Genomic DNA, 20,611 nt, shown 5'->3' on the forward strand with positions numbered 1-20,611 from the left:
ATGCATGAAACATTAGCATGAGGCTGTCAATATTTTTTAAAAAAAGTGTTCACCCTTTTTCAATTCTGTTCTTTTCATCACACTGATGAGAAGGCTAGAAAAATACTTCAAGGTGAGTTTCTGTGATGGTACGAATCTAAAAAAAAACCACCCCAAACCTAGTAGTAGTAGTCATTTTACAGCCACATTAACATATAGAATCTTCTCAAAGTACTGTATATGGTACAATTACCTGACCTATACTAGAGAAGAATTTAGTTCAGTATACAGCTGAAATAGGCAAGCTGTTCATTTCTCCTGCTGGTCAGTATATCTTGCTAAGAAACAAAGATAAAATGGCCAGGTTTGCTTTCCTCTTAGCACCTACACACCTGCCAATACACCTTGGAGTTACACTTGAAAGACAGAAGATGATAATCACATTTGACCCATTCGGATAGGAGATTTCAGTGTTCCAAACTCCCAGATTTCAAAAATTAAACTTGTCACAAACAACCTTAACTAAATGAATAACGAATAACCTGGAGACATTTATTTGCTAGAGAACAAAAAAAGGCTATCTGTGCATAAGACAAATTTTTGTTCCTCTCTGCTACAACCAACATATTGCTCTATGCCTTATACTGGAGTGAATGGGTATACTGATAAACTATGGTAATAGACTTCTGTCCCAAGTCTCTCATGGCAAATACAAGTTGAGAGAGCCTGACTGAAATTATGGTATTATCAGAAACATAATACAGCTGTAGTACTTAACTGTGGTCGTGGTAATTAAAGAATATCATTCTCATTTGCTTATATGGACCTCTGCAGTATCATATTTGAAGACAGAAGTATTGCCCAGCCAAATACACCTGGAAAAAAATACTTAAGACACTTTCACCATTTTATGTTAAAAGTGCCAGATGCTCTGTTTTAGGTCTTGACATGTTACCATCAAACTCTGTAGCATTGGGAGTATGAGATTATACAGAGTCTGACTCTTCTACTTTCTTCTCCTTACTTTCTCATTTAAAAAAAAAAAAAAAAGAGAGAGAGAATAAAATGGGGCTTTTTGGTTTTCCGAATTTTGCAGTTTCAAGTTTATTTGCCGTTTGCTTTTGGGACAGCATAACTCTTAAGGATCAATCAACCCTATAGGGATCATTCTCATTTTAATGACAATTATTATGAGAATTATTTAGAGAGAATAATGCTGCCCTTAGGGGCCTATTAATTCTCTTCCTTTCACTTGCTTGACAGAACTGGCTGTCTACAAGCCTTTACATATACTGAATCCAAAGACACATGTAAAGCTCTGCATACAAATGTGATTGCAGAGCTACAGCTCTTCTGGTATCTTGACTGTTTCATCTGTCCTGCTTCATAAAAGTCCCCGAGATTATCATTTGAAAGCACCACAAAGGATAGTAAAAAGAACCCATTTTTCATTCTTTGCGTCTCATTTTAAATGAGTAATGACCACCAGCTTATAGGTCAAAGACACCTTATTCCATTATCAAAAATCTGTAACATTAAAGAAAAAACAAGTCATAGATACACTGAAGAATAAGTTTTGCTTGGGATAGGAAGAAGAGGATTAGACACAGAACTGAAGATGTGCGCCCCTCTAGTAGAGCTGGGACCACTTTATACATACGTAGTATTTCTGGAGCTACAAAACATTCATCACAATAATGGATAGACAAGACATTTAAGACAGAAGAAGGACTTTCCTCTGATAGTAGAGCTACATTTGAATGTTACCTTTTATAGAACTCAAGAAAAGATGTGAGTAAAGGTCAAATTACCGGAAAAATAGTCTTAGGCTTCTCTAGATTGCAACTTTTGAGTTCAAGAAACTGAGTCATGACTCCCTCAAGGGAGTGTCGTTGTTTAACCTCCAAGCCAGCAACTAGAGCACCACGCAGCCACTCACTCACTCCCCCCCACCCAGTGGGATGGGGGAGAGAATCGGAAAAAAGTAAACCTCGTAGGCTGAGATAAGAACAGTTTAATAGAACAGAAGAAACTAATAATGATAGTAATAACAATACTAAAATGACAATAATAATAATAAAAGGATTGGAATACACAAAACAAGTGATGCACAATGCAATTGCTCACTACCCGTCGACCGACACCCAGTTAGTTCCCGAGCGGCGATCCCTCCCCGCCCAACTCCCCCCAGTTTATATACTAGGCATGACATCACATGGTATGGAATATTCCTTGGGCCAGTTTGGGTCAGCTGCCCTGGCTGTGTCCCCTCCCAACTTCTTGTGGCCCTCCAGCCTTCTTGCTGGCTGGGCACGAGAAGCTGAAAAATCCTTGACTTAGTCTAAACACTGCTTAGCAACAACTGAAAACATCAGTGTGTTATCAATGTTCTTCTCATACTGAACCCAAAACATAACACTATACCAGCTACTAGGAAGAAAATTAACTCTATCCCAGTGGAAACCAGGACAGAAGAGCACAAAGACTTCCGACTTCATTGATCAGAAATCCCTTAAAAATGTATTAGGATCCAAAGTCTTACTTTTCCACTCCACCCAGCTCCAGCTAATTTCTCCTTTAGGATAGGAGTTGTGATCAAATAGAAGTAGGAACAGAGCTGTAGTACAGTCGCAAAGCCTTCTGCAAAGGATGGCCCACATTTCCTGAATATCTTCCCCAAAGAATAAGCAAGCATAATGTAAGTGTAGAGAATAACATTTCCTGCACTTTCACGCTTCCTCTGGACCCCCTCTGTTGGTGTGACCGGTACCCCCTGCTCCTGACCCCTGGTAATATGGTTAGCACATAGCTAACGCCATTTTATAAGGCAAAAGGCCATTCTCCGAGACCGAGCTGGTCACATATTCGTCCCCTTTCCCCTCATTATCAGTCCCTGAAGGTCCTGCGAACCGAGTAGACAAATCAAACAGATTTCTTCTTCCCCTCTCTGTCGGCCTCAAGATTCCTGGGTGCCAGACTGACTACTCCCCTCCTTACCAGCCTTGAAGGTCCCAGGCACCCAGCCAACCGGGTGGTGGTGATGACCCCCTCACAGAACAGGGAAGCATAGCAGCACACAGAGCACTGTCTATAAAAATCAATCAGTTACAAGTCTTAAGCGGGAACTTAGACCGGAACTACTGCTGGACAGTGAGACCCGTGACCTCCCAGTGGCCAGGGATGCCTCCACCATCGTCTGCTTCCTCCGAGGATTAAGTGACTCATATTCTTTTATGTCTTCTCGAGTCTAGATTACAATTGTTATATTGACACGGCAAGCCAAATATTAAGATTTGACCCAATCTGCAGAGGGTCCAGGTGATTAGAAACCATAAGCTAAGCTGTGCTATAAAATTCTGTGCTACGCTACTTATAAAATTGTGCTACACTGATTCTGCTTGTAGAAAGCCTGTGCTATTCTGATAATAAATTCTATGCTATGCTAATCATAAAATCCCGTTAAAAAAAAAAATAAAGCTTTAATTGTAACTACAACTTAGTGCCATCATCATTCTGCCAAGGATCCCTAAAAGAACCTGTCTGTCCCCTCAGTGTCAGGTGATAGTTGGGTAAGTTCAAACCATTTTATTATTCAGTATAAGGATACCACACCAGACAATAAAGATAAATATTATTATATGCATGGAACAGAGAAACAGAGCTTAAGTGACTTTGTTCAAGGTCACAAGATATCTATAGGATGGATTCTCTATCACTTTTAATTTTCTATATTTTTATGAATTTATAAATTATTTGTATTCATCTAGCATACGCTGGTCAGTATACTAAAACCTTCACTTCAATGTTCTATACTATCCATAAAACTATAGCCTGTTACCTGAATGATAGCAAAGTATTAGGGTTGATCCTATTAAAACCATACTAACATTCTTTGAGTCTAATTTTTTTTTTTTATTTTCCTTCTGAAGAAAATGAAAATGAACTGCTCTACTGCGCAGTTCCTGGTGCAGATCGTTGTGTCTCCAATGGACACCAGAACATCATGCCACAGCATCTGCTTCTTGACTGATTGTCTATGCAAGATCTCATTTTCTAAAAATCACACACCTTGTCTTCAGAAATACCATCACTGAAGGTACACTGATTGCATCAGCAGGCCTTCTGCCTCCCAACACGCAAAGAACAGGGAAGGCAATCAATGCCATCTGCTTGCAAGGAGATGTAACCATCAGAGCAAATACCACTCTAAATGCAGTATTATCAAGAATTATCAAGCAAAACTTTTGTCAAATGCTGGTATGCTTGGAAAAGGAAGAAAATTAATGCTGCAAGTATTACCGAGCTGAAAAGCCTCTTTGGTGTTAAATTAACTAAATGCAACATCATGTTTTGAATGCCTGGGGAAGAATCAACTGCAAAAGATTCCACTTTCACATCGAAGTTTAAACAGGCAAGGATACACCTTCAGACTAATGACCTTCTAAAATTGTATGATGATTTTCTGAAAAGATGAATGATTAAAAATAAAGACATTTGGGCACAAATATTTGATCTGAAATCTCACTGTCTAATTTCAGATAATGTTGCTTCTCTACGATTATGGATTGTGGGAAGATTTTCAGGCTATTATCTAATGCATTCTTCAAAATACAGGATAACATAAGAGATCACCTTTAACTCAAGGAATTAGAACAGCAGGTAACTTCTTTCTGAAACACAGGTAAGAGAGAACTTGTTTTTTATTAGAAGACCATTACTTCATGTAAATCATTTGCAATGCCATTTCCCACGTATGCTACTGGAGACTCAGAAATACGCATCCTAGCCCCTGGTTGACACTTAGGTCACAAAGGAAAACAGTTTGGATAATTCTCAGGTCAAGTTAATTAAACTAAGTGACTACACAACTGATAAATTTAGGTTATTCAGTAACAACAGAGAATGTGTCTGACTGAAAGAAAAGGGACACAGATTAACATCATCCCTTGGTAACTACCAGAAGCAAGCCTGAAACAGCAAATGGACGGTGCACTTGCCAAACAGCACCTGCAATAGTGTAAACTCCACGTTCTATAGTGTAAACTCCACGTTCTACCACCATAACCCCACAGCAAACCCAGCAGTTGGCGTGCAGTGTTTTATAATCACGTTTAAGCTTCCCCCTGAGATGTACCATAGCCAAACATTAAATTTGAAGAGAAGCCATTGAACTTTCCAACACGACTGATTATTAAACAAGATACTTTCCGTGTTCTCCCATGCTCTCCTCTTTAAATCTCATGTCTTATGCCAGTTCTACTAGAGAGGTGGCAGCAGTAGAAAACAAGCCCAAACAAGGAAAACTAGTGTTCAGCCAACATCCTCCTCTCCCCTCCAACAGCATCAAGCTGCAGTGGGACTAATATTTTTCTTCTCTTTCGCATCAAATCCTTCTGTTGAACACTTACACCAGCAAACCTTCTGTCCTAATGCTTTATCTTTAATCATTCTATCATTTCTTGTTTATGTATTACAGTGTGTTGTATTGTTTCAAAGACAGCATACACTATGTATTTTACAGGTATTTTCACCTTCTGCAGTTCACAGAATACCTTCTGTAATCTTCTGCAAGTCAAAGTTCCTTGTAAATATTTAGTGTATTAATGAAAAAAATAAGTCTTTAAAAAAAAATTTAAAAAAAAATCAAACAGCTGTTTTATTCCATAGTAACTGTTAGACACCTCTCCCTCTCTCTCTGATAAAAACACCAAGACAATTATAAATTGCTCTTCATGCACACCTGTGGTGGGTTGACCTTGGCTGGTCACCAGGTGCCCACCAAGCCGCTCTATCACTGCCTCTCCCCCCCAGAAAATATGACGAAAAGCTCATAGGTCAAGATGAGGACAGAGAGATCACTCAGCAATTACCATCACGGGCAAAACAGACTCAACTTGGGGAAGATTAATTTAATTTATTACCAATTAATCACAGAGTAGGATAATGAGAAATAAAACCAAATCTTAAAAACATCTTCCCCCCACCCCTCCCTTCTTCCCAGGCTCAACTTCACTACTCCTAACTCTTTTACCTCCTCCTCCCCCCCCTCCTTCTTCACTGACCTTGGTGCCTGCAGGGTTGTTTCTCTCACATATTCTCACTCCCCTCTCACAGCTGCTGTTGTGCAGTGGTTTTTACCCTTTCTTAAATATGTTATCACAGAGGCGCTACCAACATTGCCGATTGGCTCAGCTTTGGCCAGCGGCAGGTCCGTCTTGGAGCCGGCTGGAACTGGCTCTGTCCGACATGGGGGCAGCTTGTGGCGTCTTCTCACAGAAGCCACCCCTGCAGCCCCCCGCCCCCCTCCCCCCCCAACCTTGCCACATAAACCCAATACATGTCAGTAACAGTGGTTGCAGATTTTTTTCTGCCACTCATCCCAATGTCACAAAATTGCAGAATGGTTGAGGTTGGAAGGGACCTCTGGTGGTCATCTGGTCCAACCTCCCTGCTCAAGCAGGGCCACCTAGAGCGGGTTGCCCAGGACCACATACAGATGGCTTTTGAATATCTCCAAGGAGGGAGACTCCACAACCTCCCTGAGCAACCTATTCCAGCGCTCAGTCACCTTCACAGTAAAAAAAAAAAAGTGTTTCCTGATGTTCAGATGGAACCTCCTGTGTTTCAGTCTGTGCCCATTGCCTCTTCTCCTGTCACTGGGCACCACTGAAAAGAGCCTGGCTCCATCCTCTTTGCACCCGCCCTTCAGGTGTTTATATACATTGATGAGATTTCCCCCCGAGCCTTCTCTCCTCTAGGCTAAACAGTCCCAGCTCTCTCAGCCTTTCCTCATAGGAGAGATGCTCCAGTCCCTTAATCATTTCCTAGCATTACAAAGCATATTTTCAGACATCTACACAATTCCTTACAACTGACACTTAAGTTTGTATCCAAGGCTCATCCCAACCACTTGGCATGATTTGCATGACTACACAGTGGACACAACCACTTTTGCATCCATCGTGAAAGGCCTTGAAGCCAACGAAAGCCCACTGGCTTCCACAGGTTTTGCATCAGCTTCCAAACCAGGCTATAGCCCTGTGACACTAACATCATCTATTCCTGTTCCTGCTGTCATCCTAGTCAGGTAGCTGGCACTCTGGGGCCTAAGAGAGATTTTTTTTTTTTTAATCCTTCTTCCCAGTGGTCAGGGACTGTTCTCTTTTGCTGTCTCAGCTTGGCATCAGAAGACATGCTTATGCACTTTGTCCCACATTGGCCACACACATCCCATAAATGAGAGCATAGCGCAGAGACACCTGCTTAGTGCCAGCCCGTTCTGATAGCATATTTCCATACATTCTGTATGGTATGTCTAAATATTTTGATGGTTTTAATATTTTGTACCAGCCGTGGAAACTGGTTTGCTGCTAGGTGACTGTAAAAGCGAGATTTGGTAAATAATTATTAGAACTATCCCCCGTGCATCCAGCGCTGCGATAAAGAATGCCTGCTTTCTAAAACTCCAAAATGAGTCTTAGAGAGTTTCTTCAACTGGCTTTTCGGTAACATTTTGGCGACCCAGATGGGACGAGGCTTCTGAGACTCGACGAATGTGGGATCGCAGGGCCTCCACCTGCCACCGAGATTTCTCGGGGAGACCCTTGATTCCCCGTTCCCTGGGCTCACAAGCCAAGGCCACTGGTAAGATTTTATTTAAAGGCATTCTTTTGATTAACCTGGTTCTGGTATTCTGGTCTGGTACTCTTACCTGTAAGCCTGACTAAGAGAAGTCAGCAAGGAAGAAATATAAAAGGATCCTTAAAAATCTGGTATTCTGGTAGAAGTACTTCTCTGGTAAAGGGTATTCGTCTTGCTGGTTGAAGGCGGAGATACCCATTTGGTTTGGTCTCGGTACTTTGATTAAGGCTTTGGGATTTGACTATTGATTTTGGATATGACCTTGGATCTCTGATTGATTCTGTTTGGTATTTTGACTTAGGCTCTGATATTTGACTTTCCGATTTTTTGATTTTTGTATATTGAAAGTATTGATAATGGGAACAGGACAATCAAGTGAACTCCCAAAAAGGTCACCTCTGGGGTGTATTTTGAAGCACTGGAAATAGCTGGGGGGTGTCCCGGGTGGTAACATGCGGAGAGAAGATTTGATTAAATACTGTAATCATTGGTGGCCTCTGTATAAGCTTGATGAAGGGGAAAAGTGGCCTGTGAATGGGACACTAAATTATAACACCATGTTACAACTTATGTTATTTTTGAGACGTGAGCAGAAACGGGATGAAGTTATGTATTGTGATTTGTTCTTTACCTTAAAGAATCATCCTGAGTGGCAAAAGGATTGTGGAATTAATATGCCACCCAGCAATCCTTTTATGCTATCTTTGGAAAAAGAGAAAAACAAAAAGGTGACAATAAGCTCAAAAGGTGTTGTTCTGCATGTAGTATTGGGCAAAGATGTTTAAAGTTATACGAGCAAGAACGAGAGGATGATACTGAAATGATAACTGGATCTCAAAGGGCCCCACCTAGAACTGTTCCCAGAAATAGCGATGAAAGAGAGGCCATGAATAGTCCTGTTGCAGGGTGAACAAGAGCTAAACAGAGCGAAGTTATTCAAGCTCCTCTTCGTCAGGCGCTTGGGACTGAGGGTGTGGCAACTATTAAAGTACCCTTTTCTGTTGTGGATTTAAATAATTGGAAAGTAGCAGCTGGGAGCTATCAAGAAAACCCTGATCAAACAGCCCACGCTTTTGAAACAATGATTCAGACTCAGGATCCTGATTGGAAAGATGCTAGGAAATATACTAATATGGATCCTGAGTCTGAAGAAGGAAAAGCTCAGTTGGCTCCTTTATTTATAGGACAATCCTCTGATGATATCAGAAGGAAATTACAAAAATTACAAGGAGCAGATTCTCGAGATTGGGGAAAATTATTAGAAGTTGCTTGGGTGGCATATAGAAATAGAGATGAATTACAGAGTAAAATGAATGCAAGGTTAGTAGCTGCTCTGGAAGTAGGAGCTGGCATGGGACGAGGGAGAGGAACTGGATTGGGGTCACCAGTGGGATTAAACCAGCCCCTGGGACCGAATCAGTGTACATACTGTAGACAAGAAGGACACTGGAAAGGGGAATGTCCCCTGAGATCTGCAAGGTCACAAGTGATCCCAATCTCAACCGCACAATCTCAGCAAGTTCCCCCTTTCTTGGGAAAGTTGAGTGAAAGTATCTGACGGGGACCGGAGGGGAGTCTCCCAGCAGAACCTCTGGTTACAGCTAACCTGGGAGAACAGAAAATTGAATTTTTAGTTGACACTGGAGCCACCTTTTCAGTTTTAAACACCTTAGAGGGGGAGTTAAGTTCTGAAGAAATTAGTGTTGTTGGTGCGACAGGTGAACGAGAGGCTAGACCCTTCTTTAAACCTTTGGCAATGAAATTAGGAAAGCAATGGGTCACTCATCAGTTTCTGTATTTGCCAAATTCTCCTAAACCCCTGTTAGGGAGAGACCTACTTGAGAAACTGGGAGCAGAAATTAAATTTAAAAATGGTGAGATTAAAATTCTAATTCCAGAAACTAAACATATTGAAGCAGTGGCTTTGTTGTTACAGGACGGCTACCGAAAGCAGAGGATCATACCAGTCGAAGTAAATAATGCTGTAATTCCAATCGTCTGGGCTGGGGAAGTTCCTGGTAAATCCAAAAGAGCAGAGCCTGTGAGAATTGATTTAAAGCCAGGATTGAGTCCAGTAAGAATTAAACAATAACCCCCTAAAACTGGAAAGTCAGAAAGGGTTAGTACCGATAATGCAAAAATTTCTAAAGTACAAATTGTTAATAGAATGCGAATCCAAATATAACACCCCAACCTTGCCTGTTAAAAAGGCTAATGGAAAAGATTACAGGTTGGTTCAAGACCTCAGAGCGATAAATACAAGATATTCACCCGGTAGTAGCAAATCCTTATACTTTGTTAACAACCCTAACAGAGAAACAAGAATGGCTCACAGTGTTAGACTTAAAAGATGCCTTTTTCTGTATTCCCTTGGATCCCAATAGTCAAGAGCTTTTTGCTTTTGAATGGGAAAATCCTGAGACTGGGAGAAAAACACAATATACATGGACAGTCTTGCCTCAGGGCTTTAAGAACAGCCCTACCATTTTTGGAAATCAATTGGCACGAGAATTAGAGATTTGGAAGAAAGACAATAATCAAGGAATCTTGCTGCAATATGTGGATGATCTGTTAATTGCAGCTGAGACAGAAGAACAATGCACAAAGTTAACTATTAGCCTTTTGAACTTTTTGGTGGATATCGAGTGTCAAAAGAAAAAGCCCAAATAACCCAGAGAGAAGTAACTTATTTGGGTTTTGAAATCCTGAAAGGACAGAGACAATTAGGAACTCAGAGGAAGGAGGCAATTTGTCGTCTCCCTGAACCTAAGAATCTAAAAGAATTGCGAGCATTTCTGGGAATGGTTGGGTGGTGTCGCCTGTGGATTGCAAATTATGGCTTGCTGGTCCGACCTTTATACAAGCAGCTCAAAACCTCAAACAATGGATTTATAGATTGGACTGATGCCGGGAAAGCTGCTTTCAAAGAACTGAAACGGGCTCTAACAGAGGCGCCAGCCCCAGGCCTGCCAGATCTCACAAAGACATTTGAACTCTTTACTCATGAAAGGAAAGGTATAGCTCTGCGTGTCCTGGCCCAATATCTGGGACCAAGTCAGTGAGCTGTGGCCTACTTCTCGAAGCGATTAGACAATGTGAGTCTGGGATGGCCCGGTTGTCTGAGAGCCATCACTGCAACTGTGCTATTGATCCAAGAAGCTCGCAAGTTCACCCTAGGACAAAGAATTACAGTGCATGTTCCCCACATGGTAATCACTGTGCTCGAACAGAAAGGGGGGCATTGGTTATCCCCTAGTAGAATGCTGAAATACCAAGTGGTGTTGCTGGAGCAAGATGATGTTTACTTAAAAACTACTACTATCGTTAACCCTGCTGTGTTTTTAACAACTGATCAAGTTGAAGGAGAACTGGAACATGACCGCCTGCAGACAATTGAAGAGGTCTACTCCAGCCAACCGGATCTCTGAGATGCGCCACTGGAAGAAACAGATTGGGAACTATATACCGATGGAAGCAGTTTCATCCGTGAAGGAAAACGTTTATCAGGATATGCGGTAACCACTACTGAGAAGGTAATTGAATCACGAGCTTTGCCCTCGAATGTATCTGCCCAAAAGGCTGAATTGATAGCTCTTACTCGAGCGCTGGAACTAAGTCAAGGAAAGCGAGTCAACATTTGGACAGACTCAAAGTATGCTTTTGGAGTAGTACACGCACATGGAGCAGTATGGAAAGAAAGAGGACTGTTATCTGCACAAGGAATCACCATTCAGCATGCAGAACAAATACTGAAATTGTTAGAAGCCATTCAAAAGCCAACAGCAGTCACGATAATGCACTGTAAAGCACATCAGTCAGGCAGGACTGTCCTTGAAACAGGTAACCGATTGGCTGATAGAGCTGCTAAAGAGGCTGCAGAAAAAGGCATCCTAGCACTAGTTCCAGAGAAAACTGTAAATTTACCTAAAGAAGCTCCAAATTATAATGAAAAAGATGAAGAATTAATTATTAAATTGCAGGCTAACAAAAATGAAACAGGACGGGCCATAACGCCAACAGGTTAAATAAGAGTCCCACCCGCAATAATGAGAGAAATTGCCTGGGCTGAACATAACAAAGTACATTGGGGAACAGAAAACCTTGTTAAACATTTACAAACGTGTATTTTGAATAGAGATCTGACAAAAATTATTCGAATAATTACAAGCAGATGTGAAATTTGTATACGTAATAATCCCAAAACCAATAATAAAATCATTTTTGGAATTACTAAGCAAGGAAATTCTCCAGGAAAATATTGGCAAATTGATTTTACAGAATTGCTTCAAAAAGAGGGATATTGATATATCCTAGTTCTAGTTGATACCTTTACTGGGTAGCCTGAGGCTTTCCCTTGTCGCACCAACAAAGCAAGAGAAGTACTTATCATCACTGTTATAATCTGTGTCGCTTTTAGCTGTCTTAAACGAGCTGTGACACAATCTATGTTCAAGTGAGACTACTAAAAGAATTAGTAGCCTCAAACAGAAAGGGGGGAATTGATAGCATATTTCCATACATTCTGTATGGTATGTCTAAATATTTTGATGGTTTTAATATTTTGTACCAGCCGTGGAAACTGGTTTGCTGCTAGGCGACTGTAAAAGTGAGATTTGGTAAATAATTATTAGAAATCTTATACTAACACTATGATTGAAACAATAGACAAAAGTATAGCCAAGCAATTAACTACTAGAGGTAGTTACTCCTAAGTTTTGCAGTTCTTTGCTCTTATGACTAGATGTTCCTGTACGCTAGATGAGAACAATGTTGAAACTGACCACACGTGATTGAAACTGCGTTAAGCTTCAAGATCAAAGGACAAGGACAAGAATAAAGACTTCGAGGACAGCCAGCAAGAACTTCAAATGGGTCGGTGGTCGCAAAAGCAGCCCTTTGACTCAAATGGATCCTTCAGTGCGCATGATCGGATGTAGGCAGTACTATGATAATCAGTTACAATCATTTTTATGTATGTGTATACTAATCTGATTAATATGCAATTAGTTATTCTATATAAGCTGTTTGTGCTAAAGCTGTGGTATGCACGCTAGGTGGAACTATCCCCCGTGCATCCAGCGCTGCAATAAAGAATGCCTGCTTTCTAAAACTCCAAAATGAGTCTTAGAGAGTTTCTTTGACCGGCTTTTCGGTATCTGTTCCAACTCAACCTGATATATGTTCATGGCATAGCATTGTGCATAGTGCTAGTACAGATCTAAAAGGAGTAAAATTGATTGACACTACTAAATGGTCACCACCTGGCAGATATGTTCCCCTCTGCGAGTGAATTAAGACTACAGACTCTCACCTCAGCCTTCTCCACTTCAGGCAGCACACTTCCAAGGAGAAAAACAATGCCAAGTTTGGGCATTACTCCTGCCTGGGCAGGGTTCTCGGCACAAGCTGTCAGCACACTCAGCATCAATCGAAACTGAATAGTTAAACTGCTGTATCAGCACACGCAAGCATTCATCTTCATCTGAACATCAGGAGCTTTCAGAAGTGTTTAGCTTCCCCCCCGCCCCCCAAAAATATTACATTTATTAGCACTGCAACATATCATATGGAAGTGTTATTCTCTGATACCACTGTGCTAAGCAGCGCGCAACAGAGAACAAAGCCCCTGACCCAAAAGCTCACAACTTAAGTGATCTGAAATAGTTGTCCAATTTATGTTGCAGCAATAGATTCAGTTTTCAATGAACATACTTGGATTCAGTGGACCACTTGTGGAAACCCATAGGAATTTTACCAATGGATTTTATTTAATACAGAACAAGGCTTAAAAACAAATATTGGATATCACCGAGATAAACCCACTGTTTTACAGGAAAATAACTACAAGTAAATTCATGTTCTATTTTCTAATTCAGGAATTTTTTTGATTGATCAACCTACGAGCTCTGTACTGGTATAACATCACTGTTATACTAGTATAAACAAAGTTCTAAAAGATGTCTGGATTTCAGTGCAGAAATAAAATTGAACCTTTCTGGAAATACTAGTGTCAGAATATTGGAATTCCTGTATTTTGGGCCAAAATGAGAGCACACCTTGTCACTTGCAATGAATTTAGAAGGCAAAACATCGTTCCTTCTAACACTTTGTTACTTCTTGTATTGCATTTACATTGCAAGGCTTTTGGTAGTGTGTGAGAGACTGAAAGAGTCAATGTCTCAAACATTGCGGTGGGGCAAGTTCTGCTTAAAGACAAACCCTGCACAGCAAGGAACCAAGGTGAAAAGCCCACCAGCTCAGACATCAGCAACAGGAGGGGGAGGGCGCGCTGGAGGGTGCGCAGCTCCCTGTTCTGATAAGCTGTTCTGATACAAAGATCAAACAATGGCCACGTCTGCAGGGAAGGAGAAGTTACTCCACAAACAACCCCCAAGCCCAAAGGCTCACAAACTGCTCATTAGCCTGACCAGTTCGGGTGCCCGCCCGAAGGATGGGCAAGGATGATAAAAGGACATAAACTGAAGCCCCAGGTGCACAAGCCCACCGGAACTGGACCCCTCGGCTGACTGGACCCATGCTGGACCCAGGACCGGTGAAATCTTTCTCTCTTCTTTTTTTCTCTCTGTCTTCTTCTCTCTCTCTTTCCCTTTTCCACAATCCCTACACCTCATCCGTTCCAAGACATAAACCGTTGACCAAGTCTGGGACTAAGAGTGGATCCAGCTGCCCCTGGGCCCTTCTCTGAGGAGTCGTCTAGAAAGCAAGGAGGTCTGCTCTGAACCTCGTGACTCAACGGGAGGGATCTCCTTGTTCCCTGAATTGATGTACATGGTTACCACGGGTTACACGGTTTACAGAAGTAGTCTTATGCCAATTCCTGTTGTGAGAAACCCCGCCACCTACTATCACGCCTCCCCAGTTCAGTTTGCTTCTGTCATGAATAAAATCTTTAACTGATTGTTTGGTGTCGTTTCACCTTAATTTAGCCCGAGGGAGTTTCGAATTAAACACGACTCCCTGCTCTGTCCAGCCCAGGCCGTGACAGAGGGGTTCGGATCACTTAAAGAATCACCTCTGATTGTATTAGCAATAGAAAAATGATTTAATAGAAATTTGTATAAACATGCGACTTCACAGAATTCATTGGCAAGGTTCACTCTATTACTTAGTACACGGATGAAATGCACACAGGAAAATTAAGTTAGAATCAGACTAAACTTATGTATATAGAGACCGACAATGTAATAGGGTAAAAAAAAAAAAAAAAAAAACAACAAAACACCAAACAAAAAAAAAACAACAAAAAAAAAACCAACCCCCCCCCCCACAACACCCATATTACAAAGAAATTAGTTCTAATTTGACTTTTCTTGTGCTTTGTGCAAAGATCGGGAATGTGGAAAAGTAGGGGAGACCCTCCCCTTGAGTCACGAGGTTCAGAGAAGACCCCCTTGCTTTCTAAACTCCCGTCGGATTCTAGGTGCAGCTGGGTCAACTCCTAGTCCCAGACTTGGACAATGGTTTATATCTAAAGGGATTATGAGTATAATAGCAGCCTGAGATTCATTCACAGTTGAATAAAGTTCACGACAGTAATTTAAGTATAAAATTGAAAGTAATAACTTATAATATACTTGCTATAGACTATTCAGGTTAGTACACACACATGCACAAAGACACTAAGAGATATACATATAAGAGATTAAAAGAGAGTAAGAGAGGTATACCTGTTAAAAATTCCCCTCGAGGCCAGTGAAAAGATTCACTTCAAATGCTTCGGCATCTTTCTCAATGGGCAAAGGGTTGAGCCTCAAGGAGCTGAGAGTATCAGCCCCGATCGTGTCAGCTTTCGGTGACAAACCTCCAACCTTTGCAAACAGGAAAGTCTGCGAGCTCTGAGAGGCGTCCCACTCAGAGGGAGATGCTGGCCGCAGCCCGCCACGGTCCAGGAGAGCTCAAAGGGTCTCACTTAGCACCTCTGTTTATAGATTTGTGAGATGATTGACTTTTGTCATCAACAAGTTGCTGGAATCCCAGCTGCGCTGGTACCATTTCACATGCAGATAAGGAAAGCTCCGAGGCTGTCTGAGAATAACTCAAAACATAGATACGGGATGCTCCAAGATTGTCAGGGGAGGACTGTAATGTCTCAAGGTTGTTATGAGACCATGACTATCTCTACTCCTGTCCCCCGCCTTCGCCAGGCAGCAGGGGTCCTTGAGACGCACAGCATAACTCCCTGTCTTAGCTGTGTAAGAGTTCCTGGCACAGTCAAGGGTCCCTTAACTGCCCGACTCATTACACTTACGCTAAGGCCTAGCGAGCCTTCCCGAGTTTGTAAATCAGCCTGGAGAGGGGGAAGAAATGCACCACCACAAGGTGCTCCAGGCACCAGAGCAGAGATTCCCCTTGTAGACCATGAAGGCGACAGTGGTGAAGCAGGCTGTCCCCCCTGCAGCCCATGAAGGACCCCACACTGGAGCAGATACCCACACTGCAGCCTGTGGAGAGTCCACAATGGAGCAGGCTCCTGGCAGGACCTGTGACCCTGCGGGGGGACCCATGCTGGAACAGTCCGTTCCTGAAGGACTGCACCCCGTGGAAAGGGCCCGTGCTGGAGCAGTTCATGAACGACTGTATCCCATGGGAGGGACCCCACGCTGGAGCAGAACAGCAGCAATGAGGAGGAAGGAGTGGCAGAGACAAAGCATTATGAACTGACTGCATTCCCTGTTCCCCATCCCCCCTGTGCCGCTCAGTGGGGGAGGAGGTAGAAGAGTCAGGAGTGAAGTTGAGCCTGGGAAGGAGGGGGTGGGGGAAAGGTGTTTTTAGTCTTTGTTTCTCACTGTCCTACTGTATTTTTAATTGGCAATAAATTAAATTAAGTCTTCCCCAAGTCAAGTCTGGTTTGCCCATGACAGTAATTGCTGAGCGATCTCCCTGTCCTTATGTTGACTCACAAGGTTTTTCATTGTATTTTCTCCCCCCTGTCCTGCTGAGGAGGCGGAGTGAGAGAGCAGCTAGGTGGGCACCTGGCAGCCAGCCAAGGTCAACCCACCCCTAGAATGTTCCTTCTGTCCCAGGTATGGGAAATATTTTGAAACTATAATACGTCACTGTTAACATTTTCAGAACGTGATTAGTCTTGCCATAACATAATTGAACAACATCGACACTAAGCATCTACTGTAACAAACTGCATTCCACAATTCTGGCAATATTAACAATAAAAGCAGCAACATCAAGATAACGTCTACGTTCAGTTTATAAGATAAGCTATTTTTCTCCATAATAAATTGAGAAGTAATGCAATGAATAACTTCCAAAAGTAACCTGACCATAACAGCCAGCTTGCATTTTAACTGCTGATTTATATCAGCTAGCTGTCACAAATAACTCCCCTAAACAGTTTCCAAAGTAGGCAAACGGGGAAAGGAAGAGGAAAAACAACATGTCTGTTTCTCACTTTCTCCATCTTTCACTAGCCTTTCTCTCTCTCTCTCTCTAGCTTTTCCTCTCTATCTCGCCTTTTCATTCACTCTCAGTCTCGCACTCACATTCTCGCTTTCGCCGTCTCCCTCTCTTGCTCTCTCCCTCTATTTCGCTTCCCCTTCCTTTCTCGCTCGCTCTTCCTCTAGCTTTTGCTCTCGCTCTCACACAGTTTCTTGCTTTTGCTCCATGACGTTCACTCCTTTCCTCTCTCGCTTTCTCTCTCTCGCTCAGTCTCTTGCTTTTGCCCCTTGCTTTCTCTCTCTCGCTTACTCAGTATTTTTCTCTCTCCCACTTTTTCTGTCTTCAACTCGCTTCGTCTCTTGTGTGCTTTCTCTCTCTCTCACTCTCACACTCTCACTTTTGCTGTCTCTCTTGGTTTGTCTGTCTGCTCTCCCTATTCCCTCCCCTCTCTGTCTCACTATTTCTCCCTCCCTTTCTCTCTTCCTATCTTACTCTCCCTCTCTTTCCTTCTCTCTAACTCTCTTCCTCTGTCCGTCTAACTACTTATCTTTCTTTTAGAAGTTCTCTTTTCCGTTCCTCTTTCTCTTTCACCCTCTCTACCTCTCTCCGTTTCTCTTTTTCTCTCCCTCTTTTTTCTTTTTCTACCCCCTTCTCTTTCTTTCTCTGCCTCTGACTTTTCCTTTCTCCTTCTTTGTCTCTCTGTTGCTCTCTCTCACCCCCTATTTATCTCTTTTCCCCTCTGTTTTTATTGCGCGCTCTCTCTCCCTTCCCCCCCCCCCCCCCCATTCCTCTTTGCCTCTGTTGTGGGTTAACCCCAGTAGGCAGCTAAGCCCCACACAGCCGCTCGCTCAGTCCCCCCCAGCGGGAGGGGAAAGAGAATCTGAAGGGTAGAAGTGAGAAAACGCATGGGTTAAGATAAAGACAGTTTAATAGGGAAAGCAAAAGCTGTATGCACAAGCAAAGCAAAATAAGGAATTCATTCACTACTTCCCATCTTACTTTCCCAGGAAAGCAGGGCTTCATCACACATAATGGTTACTTGGGAAGACAAATGCCATATCTCCAAACTTCCCCCCAGCTTTTATTGCTGAGCATGATGGTATATGGTCTGGAATATCCCTTTGGTCAGTTGGGGTCAGCTGTGTCCCCTCCCAGTGTCTTGTGCACCCCCAGCCTACTCGCTGGGGGTGGGCAGAGGGAGAAACAGAGAAGGTCTTGATGCTGTGTAAGCACTGTTCAGCAATAGCTAAAACATCAGTGTGCTATCAACACTATTTTGGTCACAAATCCAAAACATAGCACCATACGAGCTGCTGTGAAGAAAGTTAACTCTGTCCCAGTCAAAACCAGTACATCACCCTTTCTTGGTCTTGCCAACTCCCTGCGTTTTAGCAAAGTTAAATAAAAACATTGAAATCAATTTGCAATACTACAATAAGTGCTATGGCACAAACTTCTCTACATAAATCCTTCAGATTAAAAGGCAAAGCATTCCTGACAATCTGTGACAGAGTGAAATCCAACCAGCACTCAACACATCAAAGGCCAGGAGGCTCTGTTACAAATATTCTGATAAAGAAATCAAAATTTAATCACATAGAAGAGTTAGGTTTGATTAAGAAGTAAAATTGTGAAGCATAATGTATAGGATTGTTAAGTTTGAAATGTAGCCATAGAAACTTTAGGAACTGTGTTATGTGTGACTATGGGAACGTTAATATTGTTAAAGTTTGAAATAGCTAACCATAGAAACCTCACCAGGAAGTTACTGTTTTTTCTATGTTTTGTTTTAAGAAACTAAGGAAACTGTCATGGACACCAGTTATGCTGCTTGGAAACCCCCTTACCCTTCCCATCTCGATTTGAGTATCGAAGATTCCAATCAGTAGAGCTAAGTGAAATTGACCAATGATTGTTTTTAAATAAGAATATTGATAAGGTTATATAATCAAAGGACCAATCATTTATAAAGGTTAAATTTAAGAGCGAGCATAGTATGCATTTTTATGTAAAGAGCTTACGTAACAATGACCTGACAGAAAAAGTCTATAAAAACTGATGGATTTTGATACTAAGTTGGACACGCCTTTGGAGGAGCGATCCCCCCCGTGTCCCCAGCACTGCAATAAACGAAGTGCCTGCTTCTTAACTTCACATTGGTGTTAAGGAGTTTTATTCCGGATTTCGGTAACAGCTCCATTCCATTAAATATTTAGGTCCTTCAAATACAAAACCAAAGAAGCAAAACAAGACAGACAGACAGAACCAACCAAACAGAACCACCTTACCTTTCACAAGCTCGGACAGTCCACGCAGCAATTATCCATAATGAGATACTAAAAACCAACAGTACAGTTCCCGGACATATTGTCATTAAGGTCTTCATAACAAAGCGGGTATTGAAGTTTATCTTATTTAACGCCCCAATGCTTCTAGATGATGCATCAGTGAAAAGTTTGCTATGCAAAAGCATAACTCTGGCAATAAGATACAGCCTTAAGAACATTGGTATAGATAAAATAATATCCACATCAGCTGTTGTTGTGGATGGAGCATAAGAAAAGGCAAGCCGGGCTGTCCACGTGAACGTATAGTTCCCAGGTATGGGATGTATAGCACATACAAGTATTTCCAAGCAGATAAAGAAAATACGCTCATAAGTCATGGCTATCCTCCAGTCATCTGCTCCATTGTCCACCATGAATAACTGAAATGATAAAATATAAGGTTAACTTTAGTATGCCATTAACAAACCCTGTTATAATTCCATTTTAAAATACCATCTTTTCAGAGCTGCTAATGACCACTGAAACCAAAATAAATATGCCATTTCAGCAAATGACATTACTAAGTCACTACTAAGTGAATGTCATTTTGGTTAAGCCAAAAAGAATGTTTTTGTGCACTATTTTTAAAACTGTACATGAAACTGAATTTCCAGATATTATTTACTAAGATTTTTTCATATTTTTGTTTAATTGCCATTTTTGATAAAACAAAAAACTCTGTGCCAATTTAAACCTCATTCCTTCAAAATCAATTGATTATTCAAAGTTCATAAAATTAAGAAGAATTTAAGAAAGGTTTTTCAGGATGAAAATCTAAATTACAAATTTAAAATACTTTCTGCAGTACAGCATTAAGACTTCTTTAGAGCACATCAATGCTTCAGACCAGAGAGATTATAGCTTCAGTAAAACCATTCAAGCTTTCTTCAAACTTCAGGTACCAATATAGACCAACGCAGGCTGCAAAACCATCCAAGAAACTACATAAAGACTCTAAAAGATAACTCATAGTGAAAAAATCAGTTCAACTGTACCTCAACTACTAGCAATACCTGAACTAGCTGTTTTAAAGCTAGGTTGACCATGTCTAAATGAACTGTAGTCACACCTGCAAACACCAGAGTAGCCTAGGCAGCCAGGTGAGGTCTATTAGTAGCTGAAAATTAAATGCACATGTTATGTAGGTCCTTGCAGAATCAAAGCCTTCAGTTTACCACCCAGGAATAAAAGTAATAAAACACTTCACACTGTTTAGTAAATGTTGTTCCTGAAGATTTACTAATTAAATA

General features: G+C 41.6%; 1 protein-coding gene across 1 annotated transcript in view; it reads right to left on the reverse strand.

Annotated features, from left to right (window-relative positions):
- LOC128136074 (small conductance calcium-activated potassium channel protein 2-like) overlaps positions 1 to 20,611 on the reverse strand; it is a 127,989-nt gene that overhangs the window by 99,978 nt on the left and 7,400 nt on the right. Inside the window, exon 3 of the mRNA XM_052775161.1 lies at positions 19,323 to 19,741. Coding sequence (XP_052631121.1) covers positions 19,323 to 19,741 — 419 coding nt within the window. The remainder of the gene's footprint in view (positions 1 to 19,322; positions 19,742 to 20,611) is intronic.

This window comes from Harpia harpyja, chromosome W (genome assembly GCF_026419915.1).
Source record: "Harpia harpyja isolate bHarHar1 chromosome W, bHarHar1 primary haplotype, whole genome shotgun sequence".
NCBI classification, from domain to species: Eukaryota; Metazoa; Chordata; class Aves; order Accipitriformes; family Accipitridae; genus Harpia; species Harpia harpyja.